This window comes from Manacus candei, unplaced genomic scaffold (assembly GCF_025592945.1).
Source record: "Manacus candei isolate 608988 ecotype Guabito, Panama unplaced genomic scaffold, ASM2559294v1 h1tg000017l, whole genome shotgun sequence".
In the NCBI taxonomy this organism is placed as follows: domain Eukaryota; kingdom Metazoa; phylum Chordata; class Aves; order Passeriformes; family Pipridae; genus Manacus; species Manacus candei.
Genome location: NW_026138065.1, coordinates 14,594,202 through 14,612,943, shown reverse-complemented (window position 1 = coordinate 14,612,943; position 18,742 = coordinate 14,594,202). Strand labels below are relative to the sequence as shown.

Genomic DNA, 18,742 nt, shown 5'->3' with positions numbered 1-18,742 from the left:
AAAAAATAAAAAAAAAAAAGAAGAGGGAAAGGGAACAGCAGGAAACCAGAGCAGACATTACTCCTAAGGAAGTCCATGAGTAAGGAGCAGCTTGGTCTGGTGCCAGCTTGCCTAGCCATGACTCACCTATCTCCTCCCCACCACTGTTTCTTTTTTAATTTGAATATGACATCCTCCACTCCCAACCTGATGTACCTGAGTTCCTTCCACTCCAGGGCTGGAGCTTTCCCCAGGTGAGCAAGGGAATTCCATCTTAACTTCCTCCTTACTGACAGTGAAGCAACCCTGCTCTCCATCTCACGTTTTAAGAGCAGCTTTTGAGTTCTTCTGGCTGAGGAGATGGATTTAAAAAAAAAAAAAAGTCACCTCAGCATGAATTTTCTACCTCTATCCCTTTCCTTTTTGAAGCCAAGATGAAAGGATTAGCGCTTTATTTGCCTTTTAGCCCAGGTGGGCTGCTCTGCTAGCCTCTGCCCCATTTACCATTGTTGCAGCTAACAGCTGTCTGGATTGCAGTGGCTTTTATGAAAAGCCTTGAAATGTGCTACAACCGGGCACCTGGCAATGCTGTACCCATTTGTTCATATTGAAGGAACATGCGAGGTTTTAATTTTTCATGGCAAAGGGAGCTTTTTAATGACTTCAATTAACAGAGAGAAGAACTCCAGTTAGCTCTTGCTATACAAAAGTGTCCACAATGTCATTAAAACGAGATTTACAAGTGTCATAACTCTCAGCAGCATAGTCAACAATATAGCCAATCATTACAACTGAGCACCAAAAGAGAAGAGGGGAATATCATACCAACCAAGGAACTGGATGAAAAGAAAGGAGTATGGGGGAAAGAAGGTGCAGAGGAAAAAAGAAAAGTCATTTTTTCTTTTCAGTCTAAATTGATTTTATTCTACAAAATGCTACTCAGTTAAAATTGTAAAAGCAAAACCATTGTAATATGTTCTTTCTTTCATAGCAGCAAGCTTTCTCTAACAAGCTTTTTGTTTTAGTGCAAATAGTGTAGGCCTGTAATTCAGTAAAATAACATGAACAGAAAAGAGACAACAGCAGAGAGAATGCCTCAGAGCTGAGATTCTTCAGGACTGAAAGAACTATATCAAGATCACCAGGAGCAAAGAAAGGTCCCACTTCAGCAGTCATCTTTAAGAACCTCCTTGGCAGAAACTATTTCATTGCAGACAAACAATAAAAAAGAAAAACCATGATATAAAACTTTTGAAGAAAAAAAAAAAGATAATGGTGCCCCCAAACCTTCAGTAATCCCCATGGTCGCCTATTAATCACTGAGGCTTGATTCCACCTCTGACTCCCGCTTTGCAGCAGCAAAATGCTACTGATGCTTTCAGTGTGGCCCCAGGAGAGTGGAATCAGATTCAGGCCCTTTCTGTATCTGAGGATCTTAAAGTAGACTTTAGTGACACGAGTAACATCGCTCTAATAAAGATGCACTATCCCTTACTGATGTTACTTTGAACTACACAGTATATCAAGATATATACAACAGTTTATCCTCTCACTGAGCAAAAACAATTGGATACCTATTTTCTACACATTTTATTATGGTTTTAACATCAAGTAACCACAAACAAGAAAGTGGAATAACCCTTTAATCATACAGGATAGGAGGGGAACAATTAAGTAAAACAGGATGGGATTTTATTATTATCTTGTATTCTGAGATTTGTCCTGAACTCCACCTACTGTTCACAGAGGAATGATAATGCATCTTTTGAAACATATCTCTTTTTACATTTTATACAGACAACAACAAAACCCAGAATCTTTTATTTAAGGAATCAAAAAAAAATATTATTAGCCTAAAAAAAGAAGATTGAAGTATTTTTAATGCTTTCTTTATTATATCCAAGTCTTAAACAGAAAAAAAAAAGATGTAAACATGATAAATAAATAAGAAATAAAATTTAGATTGTTCCCCCCACCTCTTAAAATGTTTGACTTGGCCTTCCTAATGAAAATGAACTTGTGTCATGATAGTAAGATTTCTTACATTTCAGAAGTCTGTTTTATAATGGGAAAAAAAGGCAACACCAAAAAGGAAAAAAAAAAAAGGCAACAACCAAACACCAAGAATGTGAGTTGGGAGGATGTTAAATTAGTGGCGGGCAGATCTGCTGGAGCAGGCACAAGACGGCTGCCTGCCAATAAATAGTAAGAGACCAGGGAGAAGGGAGGTGTCTTAAGTTTGTTTTCATTTTTTTTTCTTTTCATTTAGGATGAAGGCCAGGTGGATCCTACACACAGTAAGCAGCAAAATTAAAGGTTCAGATGAACTAAACAGATAATTTAAATAATAATTATAAAAAATGCAACAGACAGCTACTGTCCCCAGCATGTTGGTCCCGAATCCCATCACATCACAAGTAGTTTGAGACTTACCCAGTCTCCACATCTATGAGAAAGGAATATATGAAGGCAATGCCACAACTAGGAGGGGGGGAGGAGGAATAAGGGCAAAACTGGAATGGCAAACATCACCCGGAAGCTGAATGTTTCCTTCAGTGCAGCTGCTACTGATCCTCCCATTTTGGCATTGATTAATTTATGATGTTATGAGAGGCTTTGTTGAGCCAGTCACTAGGGGGTTGACCCAATACCAGCTGAAATTCCCTGGGTCTTTTTCTTTTGACTTCAACAACTCTTGGTCAGCACTAGTTATAACAGCTCCCACACTCCCATTACATGCAGAACATGGAGACACTAAATTTAGAGGATTTTGGGGACAGGGAAGACAATCAATTCCCAAAGAGCACACCAAAAAAAAAAAAAAAAAGCAGGGCCAGACCAAAACAGCAGCAGAGCTCAAGTTGTACCTGGCTGCCAGAAACCAAACAAAAGTAAGGCTGATCCACAAAATACAAAATTCCAGGAACCAACGATCCCATCACAAACATCCTCTGAGAGATTTGAGGGACAAAATGGGCAGGCACAAGGTATTAGGGGCTTTTTCCAAACAGTAGAAAATAATCCTCTTTTTAAGCAGTTTCACATAGTATCAGTATCACAGGACAGGAAAGGGGAGCACCTCATCCTGTGTCTGAGAAGGTCAATGACCAGGCAGGAGGCAGTGGGCAAGGACCAGCTGCAGCTCCTTTTGGCAATGATTCAGTGACCAAAAGCAAAGGTAGGTTTTTGCTATTCCACCAGTTAGGTCTGAGGAGGCACCTGACTTCCTAAAACCCCTAGAAGGGACAGATGTTCCTGATCTGCCTGGAGACAGAAATAGTGGTCAGCTAACCTCAAAAGTAGCTGTATCACTTTAGGATTCACCACTTGTCAGTGTTGCATTCTGCTAAAAAATGAGTGGAAATGACATGCAGAGACATTTTATTGAACAGCTTTAGATTCTCAACCTAGACTGGCCCAAGCAAGCATTTGGCAAAATGGAGACAGAGAAGCAGCAGTTTCACCTAAAGTGATATCATCTACATAAAACCTGAGGAAAAAGAGAATCCTCTGTGCTATCTATGGGAAATTTAAGGTCTACTTTATTGAAAAGGAAGTTTTGATGTATATGTAAGGACAACAGAACTCCTTTATCAATTTTACGTGTCGTGTAAGCTCAGTTTGAAACCTTTAGCACCGGTATAAGGATGAAAGCATTTAAGCAATAAAAAAAAGAATCCAAATCAGCTTTATGAAGCAAAAATATCACTCATATATTTATTTCTGGCAGGTTTGGTAAATACTTGGGTTTAAAAATAATAGTATTAATAAAAAAAACAAAGTCTACCTTTAGAGCCAAAAGTAGTGTCCCTTTGAAATAACTCAAGGAATGGGCAGTGGCCAGGGTTTGAGGGAAGCCAGTTCTGAGTAAAAGTCCACTTCCACAAGACTAAGCCCTATTAATTTCCAGTGGAGTTGGTGGCAACTGCAGCAGTTTTGCATCTCAATAGGACTGGCCCTATAATTGTATATTGCATTTCTCCAGGTCCAGCCTGACCAAGAAATACCCTGGTTTCAGTTGACTTTAAAAAAAAAAAAAAAAAAGAAAAAAATATATAAAAGAACAAGAAAATATCACACCAAAATAAATAGCTGCCACCACAGCTTCAACAGGCAGGACCAAAGAGCCATCCCCTAAGTGGCTTAGCTGGCAAGCTGGGCAATCCTAGTGTGCACAGGGTCATGGTTTGTCAGTGCCTTGACATCAACAGGGATTGAGCTTGGCCCCAAGTAGGAATACATGTTACTGTTTTCAGTAGTGAACATCAGCACTGGAGAGCTTGTGCCCTCTGTGAGCACTTAGTAGTAGCAGCCAAGCCCTAAGGCTGGAGAAGACAAGGACCCAGGGCTAGGGGAAGAGCCCTCTGCTTTGTTTTTTTTGTCTTCAGGCCAATCAACACCAAAAACCCCAGATCAATTAGAATGCAAAAAAAAAAAAAAGAGGCCAAAGACCGAGGTGCAAATAACACTAATCAATTTTCCTCTGCTGTCAATTTATCATTTGCCAGAGTTTATGGCTAATACAGCTCTCTTCTAGTTCAAAGAAGTCAGCACTTCAAACATGCCACTCCTGCCTCATCAGGAGTGCCTTGTGGCCTGTGCTGTGCTAGAGGTTGGACCCCCTACCTTCCCCTCAACCTCAGAATTGGGAATCTCTGAGCAAACAACACCTACCAGTAAGAGCTGGTGGATGCATGCTGCTTTGTTTCCCAACAAGGAAAAAGTCAGCAAGGGTACAACCAGCTAGTTTCACCCCCTTAGCTGCTGCCTGTCTCCATCCTAGATTTATAGACACGTGGTGCCCTCTCTTTTTCGGTAGCATGTTCTGCAAATATGCCCAAGGGGAGGGGAGAATCTCAGAGCTCTGAGTCAGGAGCTCTGATAGGAAGGAAGATGCAATACTCCCTAGACACTGGGTAGCCCAAGAAAAGTAAACAACAAGCAGCAGACGTGATATCCAGCAAACCAGGGTAAAACCCTGCCAAAGACACTGGTAAGTGCCAGCCCAGCAGCTTTTGATGCTACTTTGGCCCTGAGATGCTAACTTGTTTTTTTGAGGAGCCCAAGGAGACAAACGTATCCACATTTTAAAAGAGAAAGGCTTCCATGAGCCTCCTGCTGTCTCTGTGCCCTAGCCTAGAGATTACAAGCTCTGCCCTTGCTGCTGAGCTCTTGGGCTCCTCTTGATCCCCCTCTCTCCCCATCCTCTTGGCTGTCCCCCTCCTGTCTGGGCAACCTATATGTTTCCTGCAGCCGCTCCCAAGAGGAAAGATCCTAACAAGCCTTTAGAGTTCAGAGCAACTGGATGAAATGTAATGGGATCAACAACATCGGAAATGATAAGCAGAGAGAGAGAGAGGGCAAGAGAGAAGCTGTAAGATCAACTAACCAGAATGATTTAAGCACAGAGCACAACTGATCAGATCAATCCACAAAGGAAAGGGATGACTAGCAACTGCCTGCAGCTCGCCTTCAGTTCCAGCCAGGAGTGCTCCCCAAGTCCACTATGGCCACAAAGAGGTTTTCATAGGCAGTCCCTACAGAGGGAACAGCACCCTCTCCAAACAGTCCTGGCATGTCAGTCCCACCCTTGCCGTTGCCTGCCTCCAGGGAGCTGGCGTTGGTCCTCACTCTCTTTCCTGGAGCTGTAGCACTTCCCCATCCTTGTTCTTGCTGCCCTTGTGCTTGAACGATCCTGTGCCTGTCTCTAATCCCATGGAGGGGGACTCCCCCCATGGTATTGTGGGTGGATGTAACACACTGGCAAAATGGGGGACTGCAGGGGGATTACAATGCCAGCAAGGTGGGAGAGTTCAAGGAATCCGAGGACTGGTCCCCGCTGCTGCTGCTCCTCCGGTGAGCTTTGGAGCAGGACTCAGAAGGGGAGAGAGGAGACTCCTGATCTAACACGTTGGGGTAGGTGAACACCAAGTTGGAGGAGCCAGGAGTGATGGCTGGTGTTGAGGTCACCACGATGGGAGTGTTGAGTGCCTCCTCCCCATAAAAACCTCCAGCAATGCTGATGGGCTTAATGACAGACCTCTGGGCTTTGTCAAGGACCAAAGAGGAAGATGGGATCTCTTCTTCCACAGGCTCCTGCTTCACCACCACTGCTCCACTTGTTCCAGTCCTAACGCTCTGGAGGCTGCTCGATGGTGGGCTCCGACGTTCCTCGGGGCTGATTTTGCACACAGGGCTGTGAGCCACCAGCATAAACTCCAGCTTCTCCTTCTCCTTCTGGAGCTCAGCAATCTCCTTTTGCAGCACTGACTTCTCCTCCTCCAGCACTTCAGTTTCCTGCAGACAAAAGGGGAATAAATAAATACCAAAGGCTCTGGAACTACTCCTCACCTGGACCATGGCCATCAAGTCCAGGTCCCATCTGGCACAGACAGATACACCCCAGACTCTTCATGAGCCAAGCAGGCACCAGGTAATTGCCAGTTGAGCATCTTGTGTTTCATGTGTCTACTAGTAGGCTATTCCCAAACTTCACCAAACTAAGGGTTATAAATAATCTTCTCATAAACTCACCCTAATTTTCTGATGGCCAGCTTCTGCCATTCTGTCTTGGCCTGTGACTTCAGTCTTCTCTCTTGCTCTGCCTGACAGATATCTTAGCAGAGAGGACCCAGATCTCCTCTCACTGTTTTTTGTGTTGAGCTAATCATATTCTTTTCACTTAGACAAGAGTTAGTGTATAGCAATCTCTAAAATGTTTCTTTCTGTAGTGCATATTCCAGATTAGGTCCGACACTTGCCTGACTCTTGCCCAAATGACTAACACTTTTGTCTCCACTGGATGTAACCCTGGATGCATCCTACGATTAATACATTTACTTTTCCCATGGTCACATAGCACTGATGGCTCATAGTCAATCTGTGAGCAATTAGTGCTTTCCCATATGAGGAACTCATAATTTTACAAAGAACTCACTCTCATTCCTTCAGGATATGACTTCCCACTTTGCACTCCTCTCACTTCTATTACTTTAGTCATGACATTTCTATAGGATGTCCTGCCTCCCCTAACTGAGAACACCTTCTGAATTCTAGTCAGAAGCACATTTCACTGGTGTGCTTTCAGTGCTGCTGCTGTGCTTGTTAACAAGATCACTGGATAAAAGCAGCCCCAGGCTGGTCCTTGAGCAGAAGCACTGGAGCTTTCCCTTCAGCCTCTTTCAACACAACCCATCCTTGTCTCCTCTTCAACCAGTCCCTTACCCACCCCTCGGCTCCTACGCTCAGCCCTGCCTTCTCTGTCTTAGCTAACTATTATCCCTGCGGCAGTAGGGCACACGTCTCTGCAGTGCTTCCTTTCTGAAGGATGGCAGTTACCCCCGCCCCATGCCCAAAGAAAGGTTAAGCCTAAAGTATGTAGCTTTGATAGGTACACATAACATCTGCCTTGTTTTCTACTGCTTTTAGATGAGCCTTCCTCTTCAGTGCTTTTGTCCTTAGAGCCTGCTTTTGAGGCACACAGCACCTTTATTTTCACTGATGGAAGACCAGAGTCAAGCGGACTCATGCTAGTTGGGAAGCCAGAAGCAAAGAGAGCTCCTAGGACATTCTGGATACTCAGCAAGGAGAATTTAGGGTCCTGAGCTCCAAGCCCAAGTCCTCCTCATCCTCCAACCACTGTTGATGCGGGAGCAATGCTACTGGGCAGCCTTGGAAGGGGAAGGCAGAGTGTGCTGTGAAGCATCTTCCTTGAACACGCTAGTGGAGGAAGAACAATGCCCTTCGAACTGGTCCAAAGGGCAGGAGACAAGGAAGGAGAAATGTATGCAGAGCACGTACCGCCTGGAGTTTCTCTGTTAGCTCTCGACGCCTGTTACGACACTTAGCAGCTGCCAATTTGTTCCTCTCTCTCCGGATCCTTCGCTTCTCTTCTTCCTCAGGCGACAGCTGTGGGCAAGTGCCAAGAAAATCTACAATCAGATCTGATGAAGGCATTCCTTTAAGTTTGTGAGGATTTAACCGCAACGCAAAGGAAAAAGGCCTGATCCAGCAGGATGCTGAGCACTCCCCCTCTTCACTGATGTCAGCAGAAGATGAAAGCACACAGTATCTCTGCCTGCACTAGATCTTAGCAGAAGGGTGAGGAGAAGATGGAGCAGGGTGCAGGGAGAAGATTGTGTAAGAGGACAGTGAATCTGCACCAAGGCCAAACAGATAAAAGATGCTCTGATTGTTTCACAACTTGGGTGGTACGTTAAGCAAAACCAGAGCATGATGTTGTAAGTGCCTCTTTCTTGAAAGAAAGTATCTGCTGTTTCCCACACAATAATAGTTGCTTGCTTGAAGGTCGGGGATGGGGTAGAGGGGGAGACAGGGAAAACAGCAGAGCTCCCATGGAGTCCGTGAAGCAACAATGATTTATATTACTCAAAAATCTGACCTCAGATTTTTGAGCACTCAGCTAGATAACATACTGCTTCTTGCATCAGCAGGCAAGGCTCCAGTGATACCAAGGGCTTCCTGAGGCCAGCTGATATCCTCACTGATGTAAATCAGGAGCAATTCCATAGCAATCCATCCAGCTACGCTCTTGCGAAACAGAGGAAGTGAGCAGGAGCCCACAAGATCTGGTCAAGTTATGCCTAGCTTTTGGGGTTTGAGACAAGGTTTTACAAATCCCCGCAGCAGCAGATAGGTTTGTGCCTCTGCCAAGGCCGGGGAGCCAGTAGAGCAGCACATGGACAGGGTGAGTGTAGCCCAGCTCTCCGCTGCAGCACGTGGCTTGCGGGAGCCGGCGCAAACAGACCACCACGGGGATTCGGGGCATACGTTCAGCTGTGCATCCTCCTCCGCTGGGGATCAACCTCATGCCCTGGACTTCAGCCTCACCAAGCCGGTGGGTGCTGCAGGGGCTCTGGGCTAGTGACTGCAAACAAAAGTGAAACCTTGACACCCTGCAAAGCAAGTGTCAGGTCTCACAGCACGTGCCAGCAGAGAATGGAAAGAAACCCCTTTTCACAGAAGCTTTCAGTTTTAACATCTTCATGGACTCTACATGTTGCAAATGAGACATTCATCCTGTTACCAGCTTTTCTTTTTATTGTTAGTTTTACTCTAACCTCACTCTGGGTTGTTTTGGCTTCCTCTATCTCCTTAATTTTGATGTTTGGTGTTTCAGTGAATTTACTTCAGCCTCTGGGCATTCAGCTTGCTCATTTCTGCTTTTTTCAGGATCTGAACTGTGCTGGTGATTTCACCTGCATGTAATGCGAGCCCCTAGATGCTCACTGAGCAACACAAGCACTTCTAGGACTGCAAGACACAGGATTTAGGCCCAAAAACTTTTCCATCAGCAGATCACAGTGCTCCATTTTAGGGTGGAGAGTACCTCCATTCTGCTGGGCAGCATATTTCCCCCAGTAAGGAGCCCCTGCAGGCCCCACTCTCCCCTCTACAGCTCTGCCCACTCCCTTTCCAGCCCAGATGTGTGCAGGGTAAAAATGTATTTGTACACAAGTATCTACAGTATTGCAAAGCACTAAGTATGCACACAGAAGCTATGCTGACTTGGGGCCTCTGTGCACAGTTTTCAAGAGCCCTTTCATACTTCAGAAGCACAGATCTCATTGAAATATGTTGGGAGCAAAATTTCTCCTCCCAGGGCCTTCAGTCACTTTAAAATTATCTGTTTCAGAGGCTCTGCCTTGTAAAAAAAAAATAAAAATAACTCAGACAGGCCTGAAACCCCTAATCTAGACGTTCTTAATATTTTACCAGGTCTAAAAAGGAATATTCCGTCAGTGGTTGCTGGACTTGTTTGAAAGCAGTTGGATTTGGCACTCTTCGTGCCCCTGCTGTACGCGTTATCCATAACTTGTCCAAGCCCAATACGTGCATTCACTGTCAGGAACATTCATCAAACAGGCTCTTTTCATAAAGTGTTACACAATGTTTTCCAAAAAGGCACTCCGATGTGGTGTTCAAAGCACCAACAGTGGAAACCTGAGCCAAAGAGCCACGGTAAAGTGCCCGGGTACTGCCTTAGCACGTGTCTAATCAAAAGGACTTGGCTTTGAATGACCCACAATGAACGCCTTGCAAACAAGCCACAGGCCAGGAATTGCTTGGCAGGCATCCTTCAGCAAATAACTCTGAACAACAAATAAAGCAGAGAATATGGTGATCTCTTCACGGCCAATTTGTGAACACAGAGGCAGCATTTGTCAAACAAATTAGTTGTTGCTAATTATTCCTCCAGTTCTCGTGAGACCTTCCTTGCCTTTGGACACCAGCCTTGCACGCAGGAAACTGGGAAATAGCTCCAGCTGATGGAAAGGGCTGGCACGTACCGACCCACCACGGCTGCCCCATTCTTCCTCCCAAAAATGGGTCCTCAGTGCACCCATACCAGCTCCCTGTGCAGAGGTACTGCTAAACTCTGACTTTAACCTCTTAGGTCTAAACCAGACAGCAACTTCACATAAAATAATCGGACAGTGAATCAAAACAGATGACGTGGAAGTAAAAGTAGGGCTGGTGAGACTTATTGGAAACAGCCCTCACGCAATAGTGTGTGCTCTTGTATGGAGGGTGTGCAGTGCGTCTCAGTACACTGCTCTGCAGCAACCCACACAACTGCTGCTTGGAAACAATTTGGGGAGATCTAGTTTATTCAGATATATTTTTTTAAAAAAAGAAATCAGCCTAGCAGTGTGAATAGCTGTTCACCAGACAGCCCTGGGGAAGGCTGTTTCTTACTAAGAAAGAGATCAACTAAGAAGAGATCGACAGGGCTGAAAGGATCTCCAGAAGATGAGGTGCCTTCACCTGGTCTACCTCCCTGCAGATCCAGGGTGCCGGCTTGATAATCTCATCAGGAGGTTGAGCACAGGGCAGCAGTGGTACAAGCCACCCCATCTCAGTTATGAAAATACCACCGGGTTTGAAGCAGAAAAATCTCTTACAGGATCCCCACCTCACTTCTGCAAAAAGATCAAGCAATTGCATATTTGCAGTGGGAACGTGGATTTGGACCCCGGATATTCAGAAGACTTTTGCTGCTAGAGCTGAGGTGCTCTAGAGAGGCTGTTCCTCCCTGTATGATGCTGGCTGGTACTGGGGGTATCACACGAATTGAGACTGGAGCAATGCTAGCTGCCACAGAGCAGATAGAAAACCCTAAAGTGATGTCATTTGGGTGTCAGATTTGTAAAGGACCTACATGAAAGGTCCTCTGCTTGCCTGGAGGTTTTCTTCTGCCTGGAGCAGCAGAGACACTCAAATTGAAACCCAGGGCTCGACTTCAGAGTTTCACCTGCTTTTGAAACCGAGCCACAATGCGGCCCGGTGGTGCGAAGCGTTTGATGAAGATTGGGTAAATCTCGCCACACGATGAGAAAGCAGCACTAAGAGTCAGTCTCCAGCTTACGCTCTACGGCACCCTAAGAAACCCCAGCACCTGTACAGTGCCGGGGACAGACCTCAGTGCTCCCTTCTGGGGCTGGGAGATCCCAAGAGGGGGCAGGGGGGAATCCCTGTACATCTGTTTTCAAGGCACTCTCAGCTGCTCTCCCCACCGTGGTTACCTGCTCGTCTCTTCGTCTCCGTCCCACTGTTGTCCCGATGGTTTTGATGACACCAGGACGCTGAAGGGCTGTGTGTCCGGCCACCGAAGAGAGCGGGGGCAGCGGGTGGCTGTAGGGGTGCGAACGAGAGTAAGGGCTTGACATGGAGGTGATGACGGTGGGCTGGACCATCCACTGCAGGTCTTGGCTGGTTGTGATGGCGTTGATCGTAGGGATAAAAGCACTGCCTGATCCTGGCATATCTACTCGAAATTTCTAGGAGGAAAGGCAGAGGAGAAGAGGGACAGAGAAGAAAAGAAACCGTCAATGAAAGCAGAACATAAGTGGTTATTCCGAAACAAGCTAGGCCCTCAGGAGTGGCACCAGTGAGGATCAAAGCAGCACCTGAAGCACAAACACCAGCAGCTGGTGCCTCTGCAGCATCCCAGGCTGCCCCTGCCTAACACAGCCCCCTGAGGAATCACTGGGCTCAGGCACTTTCCCTCTGGAGCAGCTCTGGCCTCTCCCAGCCTCCTTCCTCTTCCCCCACAAACCCCCCCAGCCTCCCCTCGCAGGCAGTGTCCCCACCGCTGCCACCTCCTGCCTGTGCCCACCGCTCCTTCCGGTGGGGAGTAAAAGGGGAATTCGGGAGTTTCTAGAGAAACACTTCTCTGTGAGCCCAAAGAAAAGGAAGAGAAACTTCAGTTTTGAAATGCCCCTACCAAGAAGGATGAAGCTGCCTTCTACCAAAGGACTGCCCTGAAATTTGGGCTTGGTCCACATAGGGTTTGGCATGGCAAGAACAGCAGTTTGCCTCTTCTTCTTCAGTGGTTCTGCACTTGCCACACATGCAGGGCGAGAAACCCGGCCCCAGGATGGTTACGTGCGAGGATATGTATTTTAATAGCAGCCTATAAAATAGGTCTTAGGATTCAGATCGGACAAGTTCCCTGCAGCTCTCTGCACTGTCTAGACAAAACAAGGCAGCAGTAAAACCAAGGCAGCAGGTAATGATCGCCTCCAAAATACATGTACACCTTGTTTCAGACAGAGGTAAATCCATCTGGATAATATGCTGGCACTAAATTGCAAGGAAAACAATCACTTGTCCCCGGAGGGGGAAGAAGGGGAGAAAGAATGCTTTTGTCTATGCTGAGCTCCTTCAGGAGTCTTTCAATGGTTAGACTGGGATTAACAGACAGACATGCCTTGCTCCAGCAATCACTGTGCAAGGGACAGGGCTTGTAGGACCTGCGGCAGTCACCACCACTGATTTGTAAGCCTTGAAATGATTCCGTGAAAAATGCGCATTCTTGGGTCGACAAACTGGCTTTCCAGAGAAACGAGAGCCCTTGCATCAGCCTGACCTCAGCTCAGGTAAGCGTCCCAGATAAGGTACAGCACTTCAACACAGATTTCCTTTTCAGGGTGTGCCTAGTCAAGCACCTTAAGTGCTTTGTTAAACCAAGGCTACTGCAAATAGTATTTCAAATTCTGATAGCTACAGCACTTTGGGCCAGCATTAGCCAGCTGCCAACGCCTGGAGATCAGGACATCCAGTCTGAATACTGACAACTGCCGACTTACAGCTTCGGACAGCTGAACATCTAGCAAGAAAGGATGAGAGAAGGAAGGAGTGAGTCAAGTTAAGCAGGTGGGGGAATTACACAGAGAAGGTGACACTGGCACCAAGACCTTGGCAAAACCCCCCAACAGAACCTCAGAGATTCACTTGGAGCTTAAGTCCAACACAGCCTCATCTCACCCCACATTTCAGAGTGCGTGCCACCTCTCCCAGTTAATTATAGAGGCCCAGAGCTGCAAACTGTCAACACTACATCAGAATTTATGGGTGCAAATCCCCTCCTTTGCTCTGCCTCGTGTAGCCTGTGACCACATGGCACAGGAGAGGATGCCCTGGTGCTTCCACAGCCAGAACACAAAGAGACCTTACCTTCACAGAAGGAATTAAGTGCAAGACTAGTTAAACCACAAGCTCAACTCAAGGGATGTGAGCCCTGCTTCCTGCTCCATGAGTGGCTTCTACCAAAGCCTTTACCTACCTGTGTCACCATCCCTTTTGTATCCAAAAAAAAAAAGAGAGGAAAAGTCCTGTCTTCTTTTCAGGGACACTAGAAAGCTATGGCTGCAAAATATTCAGAAATCTTCTGGTGTTCTGCCATCCAGACACCATTTGCACTCCAGAGCAAACCTTTGCCTCCAACACCCAGCAATAGGCTAAAAATTCCCAACAGAGGTTGGGAGAGTCAGATCCACCACCAACTCAGCCACATATAATACAAGCATCTGACAAAGATCAGGCTCCAAGTTATTGATAAAGTGAGTACTTCACTTCCAATCACTCCTGTATTCAACCGAGGATCCTTCCCTAACACTAGTAGAATCTCCTGGACTGCAAAGGGGAGCTGCTCAGTTCAGTCACATCACTCTGCAGCTCCATGATGCTTGCTTGCAGACCTGGGGAAGAGATCAGTTCCTCTCGGTACCATGCCCCATCTGTCACCAGTTTCCTTTCTAATAACACAAAATATCTTAGAAAGAAAAAATCCTCCAAATCTGTATTCTGAAATACTCTCAAAAGGAAGTATTTTTCCTGGATAACTAATTAAGGGACACACTGCAGTGGCAGGCTGAGTCTTCAGATACAGAGTGCTCAGTCTACCACCAGGTTTTACAAGCATTACTTCCTGACTGGTCAGGCTTTCCCCACATATCTCGCCTTCCCTGCTAGAACACTGCACTGGATCAGCTTTCCTGTGCCAAAATGCTGCTGGCCCCCCACACTCTGCCCAGTGGCCATCAGCTCTGACTCCTGGGATGTTGCTGGTTGCAGTGGCAGGCCCTGAATTCCCTGCCACCTCCCCTATACAGCCCTTTTGAGCACTGGCCTCCTCATATCAGAATGCCAGACCTTTCCCCAAACTGTAGCCCCAGCTTTGCTCTCTCCTCATGCCTCCCCGTCTCGGAAAGCTTCAGTCCCCCTGCCAGCCTTGCAGCACTGCCTGCCCTCACCCACCTCCCCATTTCTCCTCTTTCCAGAGCCCCTCCTGCCTTTTCATCTCCCAGGACATGCACAACTCTCATCCTCTGACCCATGAGAGGCTCCTGGAGGTACCTCTCTGCCAGCTCTCGGTTCTTCTTATCTACAAGGAATTCCCAGCACTACAGAGAAGATGTGGTGATAGCCAGATTGCAGGGCTACACACGCAGCACACGCTGAACCGCTCAACCACCAAGCCACCGCTCGCCTCCTGACCCAAGCAACACGCAGATGAAGGTATCATTAAAAAACCCCAACAACTAAACAGCAAACAGAAAGAGTCCTGTTATTAAGAGTGCCAAGAACTGAGGTCAGTCTCTGTTCTGTCTTAAAAACATGGGGTTGGACAGGAGCCTCCTCAGATCCACAGCTGGGGGAGGCTCCAGCAAGTCCTACCATGGGTAGGGACAGACTGCATTAGCAGCTCACAAAGCAGCACAGACAACACAGAAACATTTAAAGCTTTGTCTTTATGGTTCCCTTCTCCATCTTAGGGAGGAGTTTCTATACCACACCCTGTTGTTTCTTCGTTCCTTTCCAGACCTTCACTTACATCTCTAAGTGCTGAGCAGCACCAGAAGCCAGTTGAGAAATGGGTAAAATGGCTAGGCAAAAAAAATATAATCAAATCCAACAATGAAGCAACCAAGAAAATACCCAAAGCATCTGTAACAACTACTCAGTTATCAAATATAGGGTATATGTGATATAATAAATACAAAGCCCCTGATGGGTCTCCCATGTTGAACATCTCCTTGAAGGAAAACTGGACACAGTGCTATGATATCTCAGGGGAAAGTTGACTGGTCTGAAAGAGTACACAAACTCTTCCCATTAAAGTCTATGTTTACCACATGGCAAGTCAGTGATTAGGAAAATAGCATGACACGCAACTGAAAAGAAAAATGTTCCAGTGCTGTGCAGTATGGGAAAAAATAATTAAAAAGCATCAAAGTTTTGGCTCAGAGACACAGTTTCCATTTAAACATGTGACTGATGCATCTTTTCTTGCTTTTGGGGAAAAAAAAGCACACACTAAAGAAAAAAATTTCTGCAATGCATATTTTCTGTAGCGATAAAACTCCGCAGATCTCCCTAGACCAGAATGAGCATAACAGCCCGACTGCTGGGGTAAAGGCAACGCTTACATTTGATCCTAATCTACAACATCTGTAAGGATCAAGGGAAAGACGATCTACAAGGCCTTGAGAAATCTCCCAGATTCTTAAAGAAAACATTTATGTTCTTGCTAAGCCGACGTCCTGCTCGAAGCCCCGTTTCAGATAGTAACCCTAGAAACCGGGCTCTGGTCCCTATATCAAACGCCTCGCACACGAGCTGCCCGGGGAAGATGCGCAGCCCCAGAAAAAGGGGAAAACCCAGTCATCGCTCGGACCACGACAGCTCAAATATTAAGTGGTGACGGAGTTTCACGACCTCCCGCAGCAAGTGCTCGAATCCAGCGCAGCTGTTGAATCACAGGAGGAAAGGGAGAGTGAGGACTTGCAGCTTGCCGGGCGTTTCCAGTTTCTCAGCCCCCCTTCCCGCTCCCCTACCTTGTCCCGGCACTTACTGTAAACCAAGGAATAAGCTTTAGCTGAGCTAGAATCCCGGGAAACCTCAGTCCGCAACCCGCAGAGGGCACCAGCGAGATGCATTTGGAACAGGCGGGGAGCGGCAGCGAGTCATTTCTGGTAAAACTTCTTTAATGTGAGGAATGTCACGGGCTGGTACGGCTGGCAGAGTTTAAAACTGGACCTTTTTCCTTTTTTTTTTTTTTTAAATGATCCTATGACTTCTTGATGCGAAGGCTACAACTCTGCTTATGCTGCCAGTTCTCTCATACAAGCCACACAAGAAATAATAATATTGTGAGAAAGGGGGGGGGGTGAAGCCCAACTCTGAAAAGGCAAAAAAAAGACTGAGGCTGGGCCAGCTGATGTAAACAAGTTATGAAATAACCCAGGTTTGTATAACTGGCCCGATTGTGTAATGCCTTCCCCAGAAGTGGTGGATTTAGTCTATCTAGGCATATAAGTCATTCCGAGGTGCTTTCTTAGGAAAATGAAAGGCAAAAAAACCCAAACCACCCGACTGGGCTTTTAGGTCCGGGAATTCACGCCGCTTCCACAGGAAATATCTCCCATTCTCCAAGCGCCGCCCGGCAGCGGGGCTTGCGGGGGGAGCAGGGCCGGACGGCGCGGGGAGCGCTCCTGCGGGCCCCAGGAAACTCCAGCTCGGGAAAAGCCGTCGCCGGCCGCTCCGCGGCCAGCGGCTCCAGGCACAATCAAGAAGCGGGCGGGCAGCGGGCTGAAGAGAGCGGCACTCCGCTGGCCCCGGGGTCCCACCGCGGGAAAGGAATAGATAGTGTCAGTGCCCCGGAGCCAAAGTTTAGCGGGATGAGAAGCAGGAAGACCACTGCGGGCGCTTGAAAGACCCAGAGCCCACTTTCAGCTACCCCGGCGCGCTCCACGGTGGCTGCAGCAGCACCGTGAATAACTTGAGCAGCACCTCCCAAAGTCCCAGGGAAGCCGCCCAAAGTGCTGCTGGAGAGCCGCGGGCACTGCCCGGACAGGAGCGGTATGCTGGGACACCGAGAAGCTCCTGACGAGAACAAAAGCAGGAAGGAGGAAGAGTTCAGTGCGTCCCTGTATTCGCGCTACCGACCTCGGAGCGGAGTCGACCGGAGGAGCCCTGTGACTTATGAGCTGGTCCCGGCCCGCCGCTGCGGCGGGTTCCCGGGCGACAGGCGGGGGCTCGGCACCGACCCCCGCCGACCCCCCTGCACCTGGGGCCGCGGCGGCTGCCCGCCAGGCGCTCCCCACCGCGCGTCCCCGCTCGGGGCAGGCCGTACCTCCCACGGCACGCCTGGCCCGGCCGGCCGGGAACTCCGGTCAGCGTCCCGCCGGACGCGGCGCGGCACCCGCTCCGGGGCGGGCGGGAGGGAAGGAAAGCGGCGGCGCCCCGCTGGGGGCAAGAGGACGGGCCCTGGCTGCGGGCAGCCCCGCGGCCGGCGCCTCTCCGCCGGGCGCCCGCGCCTCCACCGCCGAGGAAGCGCCGGCCGCTCCCCGGGCGTGGCGGTGAACTCCCGTGCCGGGAGCGCTCGGAGCAGTCTCCGCAGGGACCGCGGGAGAGGGGCAGCGCCCGGCCCTACCTGCTGGGCTGCGCCGCTCGAGTAGGTCTCGGGGTGTCCCGGGGAGCCGCTGCTGCCTCTGGAGGAGGTGTCGAAGTTCCCGGGGTAGTCCTGATACATGGTCCGAGGTCGGGCCGGGGGAGCCGCGTCCCCGCCTTCCCACACCGACACCCGCCGCTCCCTCGCCGTCTCCCCGCCCCCTTCTCCCTCCCGACCTCTTCGGCTCTTGCCTTTCGCCTCCCAACGCTCGCCGCGAAGAGGGGAAAAAAATAATAAAAAAGGCTTTGGGAGGTAAAAAGGGGGGGGGGGAGGGGGTAAGGTTAAAAAAAAAAAATAAAAACAAAAACAAAAACAAAAAAGAGATAACAAAATTAATAATAACGATGCGTAAGTAGCTCAGTCGGCAGCTGAGCGCCGGCAGAACGGGACGGAACGGGACGGGAGGTCCCGGCGGCGCGGCGGGAGCAGAGCCGTGCGCGCAAGAAGGCGCTCGCCGATGTCCTCTCTCCGCGCTGCCTGGCGAGACTCGCCCCGCCGGCGGAGCGGCCGCGGCCCCGGGGGCTGCAGGCGGAGCGGTTCTCCTCCGCCCCCCCAACCTCCTCCTCCTCCACCACCACCACACACCGGCCGCCCCTTTTCCCGGCACGGGGGTGACTCAGCCGGGTCCTGCGCCCCGCGGCTCGGAGAGCGGGAGCTCCGCGCGCCCGCGGTGACTCAGAGCAATGGCATCGCCCCGGCCCCGCTCGCTTATTATCCGCCCGCCGCCGCCGCACCATGTGCACTCGCACACGTCAAACCCGCGGCGCACCGGCCCCACCTTGCCAGCGCGGAGCCTCCCACCTGCCGCCCTGGCGGGGGAGGCGGGACGGGCACGGGGGACGGCGCCCGCCTCCGCCGCGCCCGCCGCGCCGCCCCCGCCGCTCCGCCCGCCCCGCCGGGGCCTGCAGAGAGCGGCGGAGCGGGCGGTGAGGGCGGAGCGGCGGGGGCGGTGCGGCGACCTGTTCCCGGCAGGCCCCGCCCCCCCCGCCCCGCTTGGTCCCGTCC

At 49.1% G+C, this 18,742-nt stretch overlaps 1 protein-coding gene across 1 annotated transcript; it reads right to left on the bottom strand.

Moving 5' to 3' along the window:
• Nucleotides 1-1,396: 1,396 nt before the first annotated feature.
• On the bottom strand, nt 1,397-18,445 carry FOSL2 (FOS like 2, AP-1 transcription factor subunit). Its single transcript, XM_051782907.1, has 5 exons — nt 18,323-18,445; nt 17,720-17,980; nt 11,526-11,780; nt 7,780-7,887; nt 1,397-6,276 (listed from the first exon to the last, which is right to left on the bottom strand). The coding sequence occupies exons 2-5, from the start codon at nt 17,816-17,818 to the stop codon at nt 5,767-5,769; spliced, it is 972 nt and encodes a 323-aa protein (XP_051638867.1). The 5' UTR covers nt 17,819-17,980; nt 18,323-18,445; the 3' UTR covers nt 1,397-5,766.
• Between the last annotated feature and the right edge of the window lie 297 nt (nt 18,446-18,742).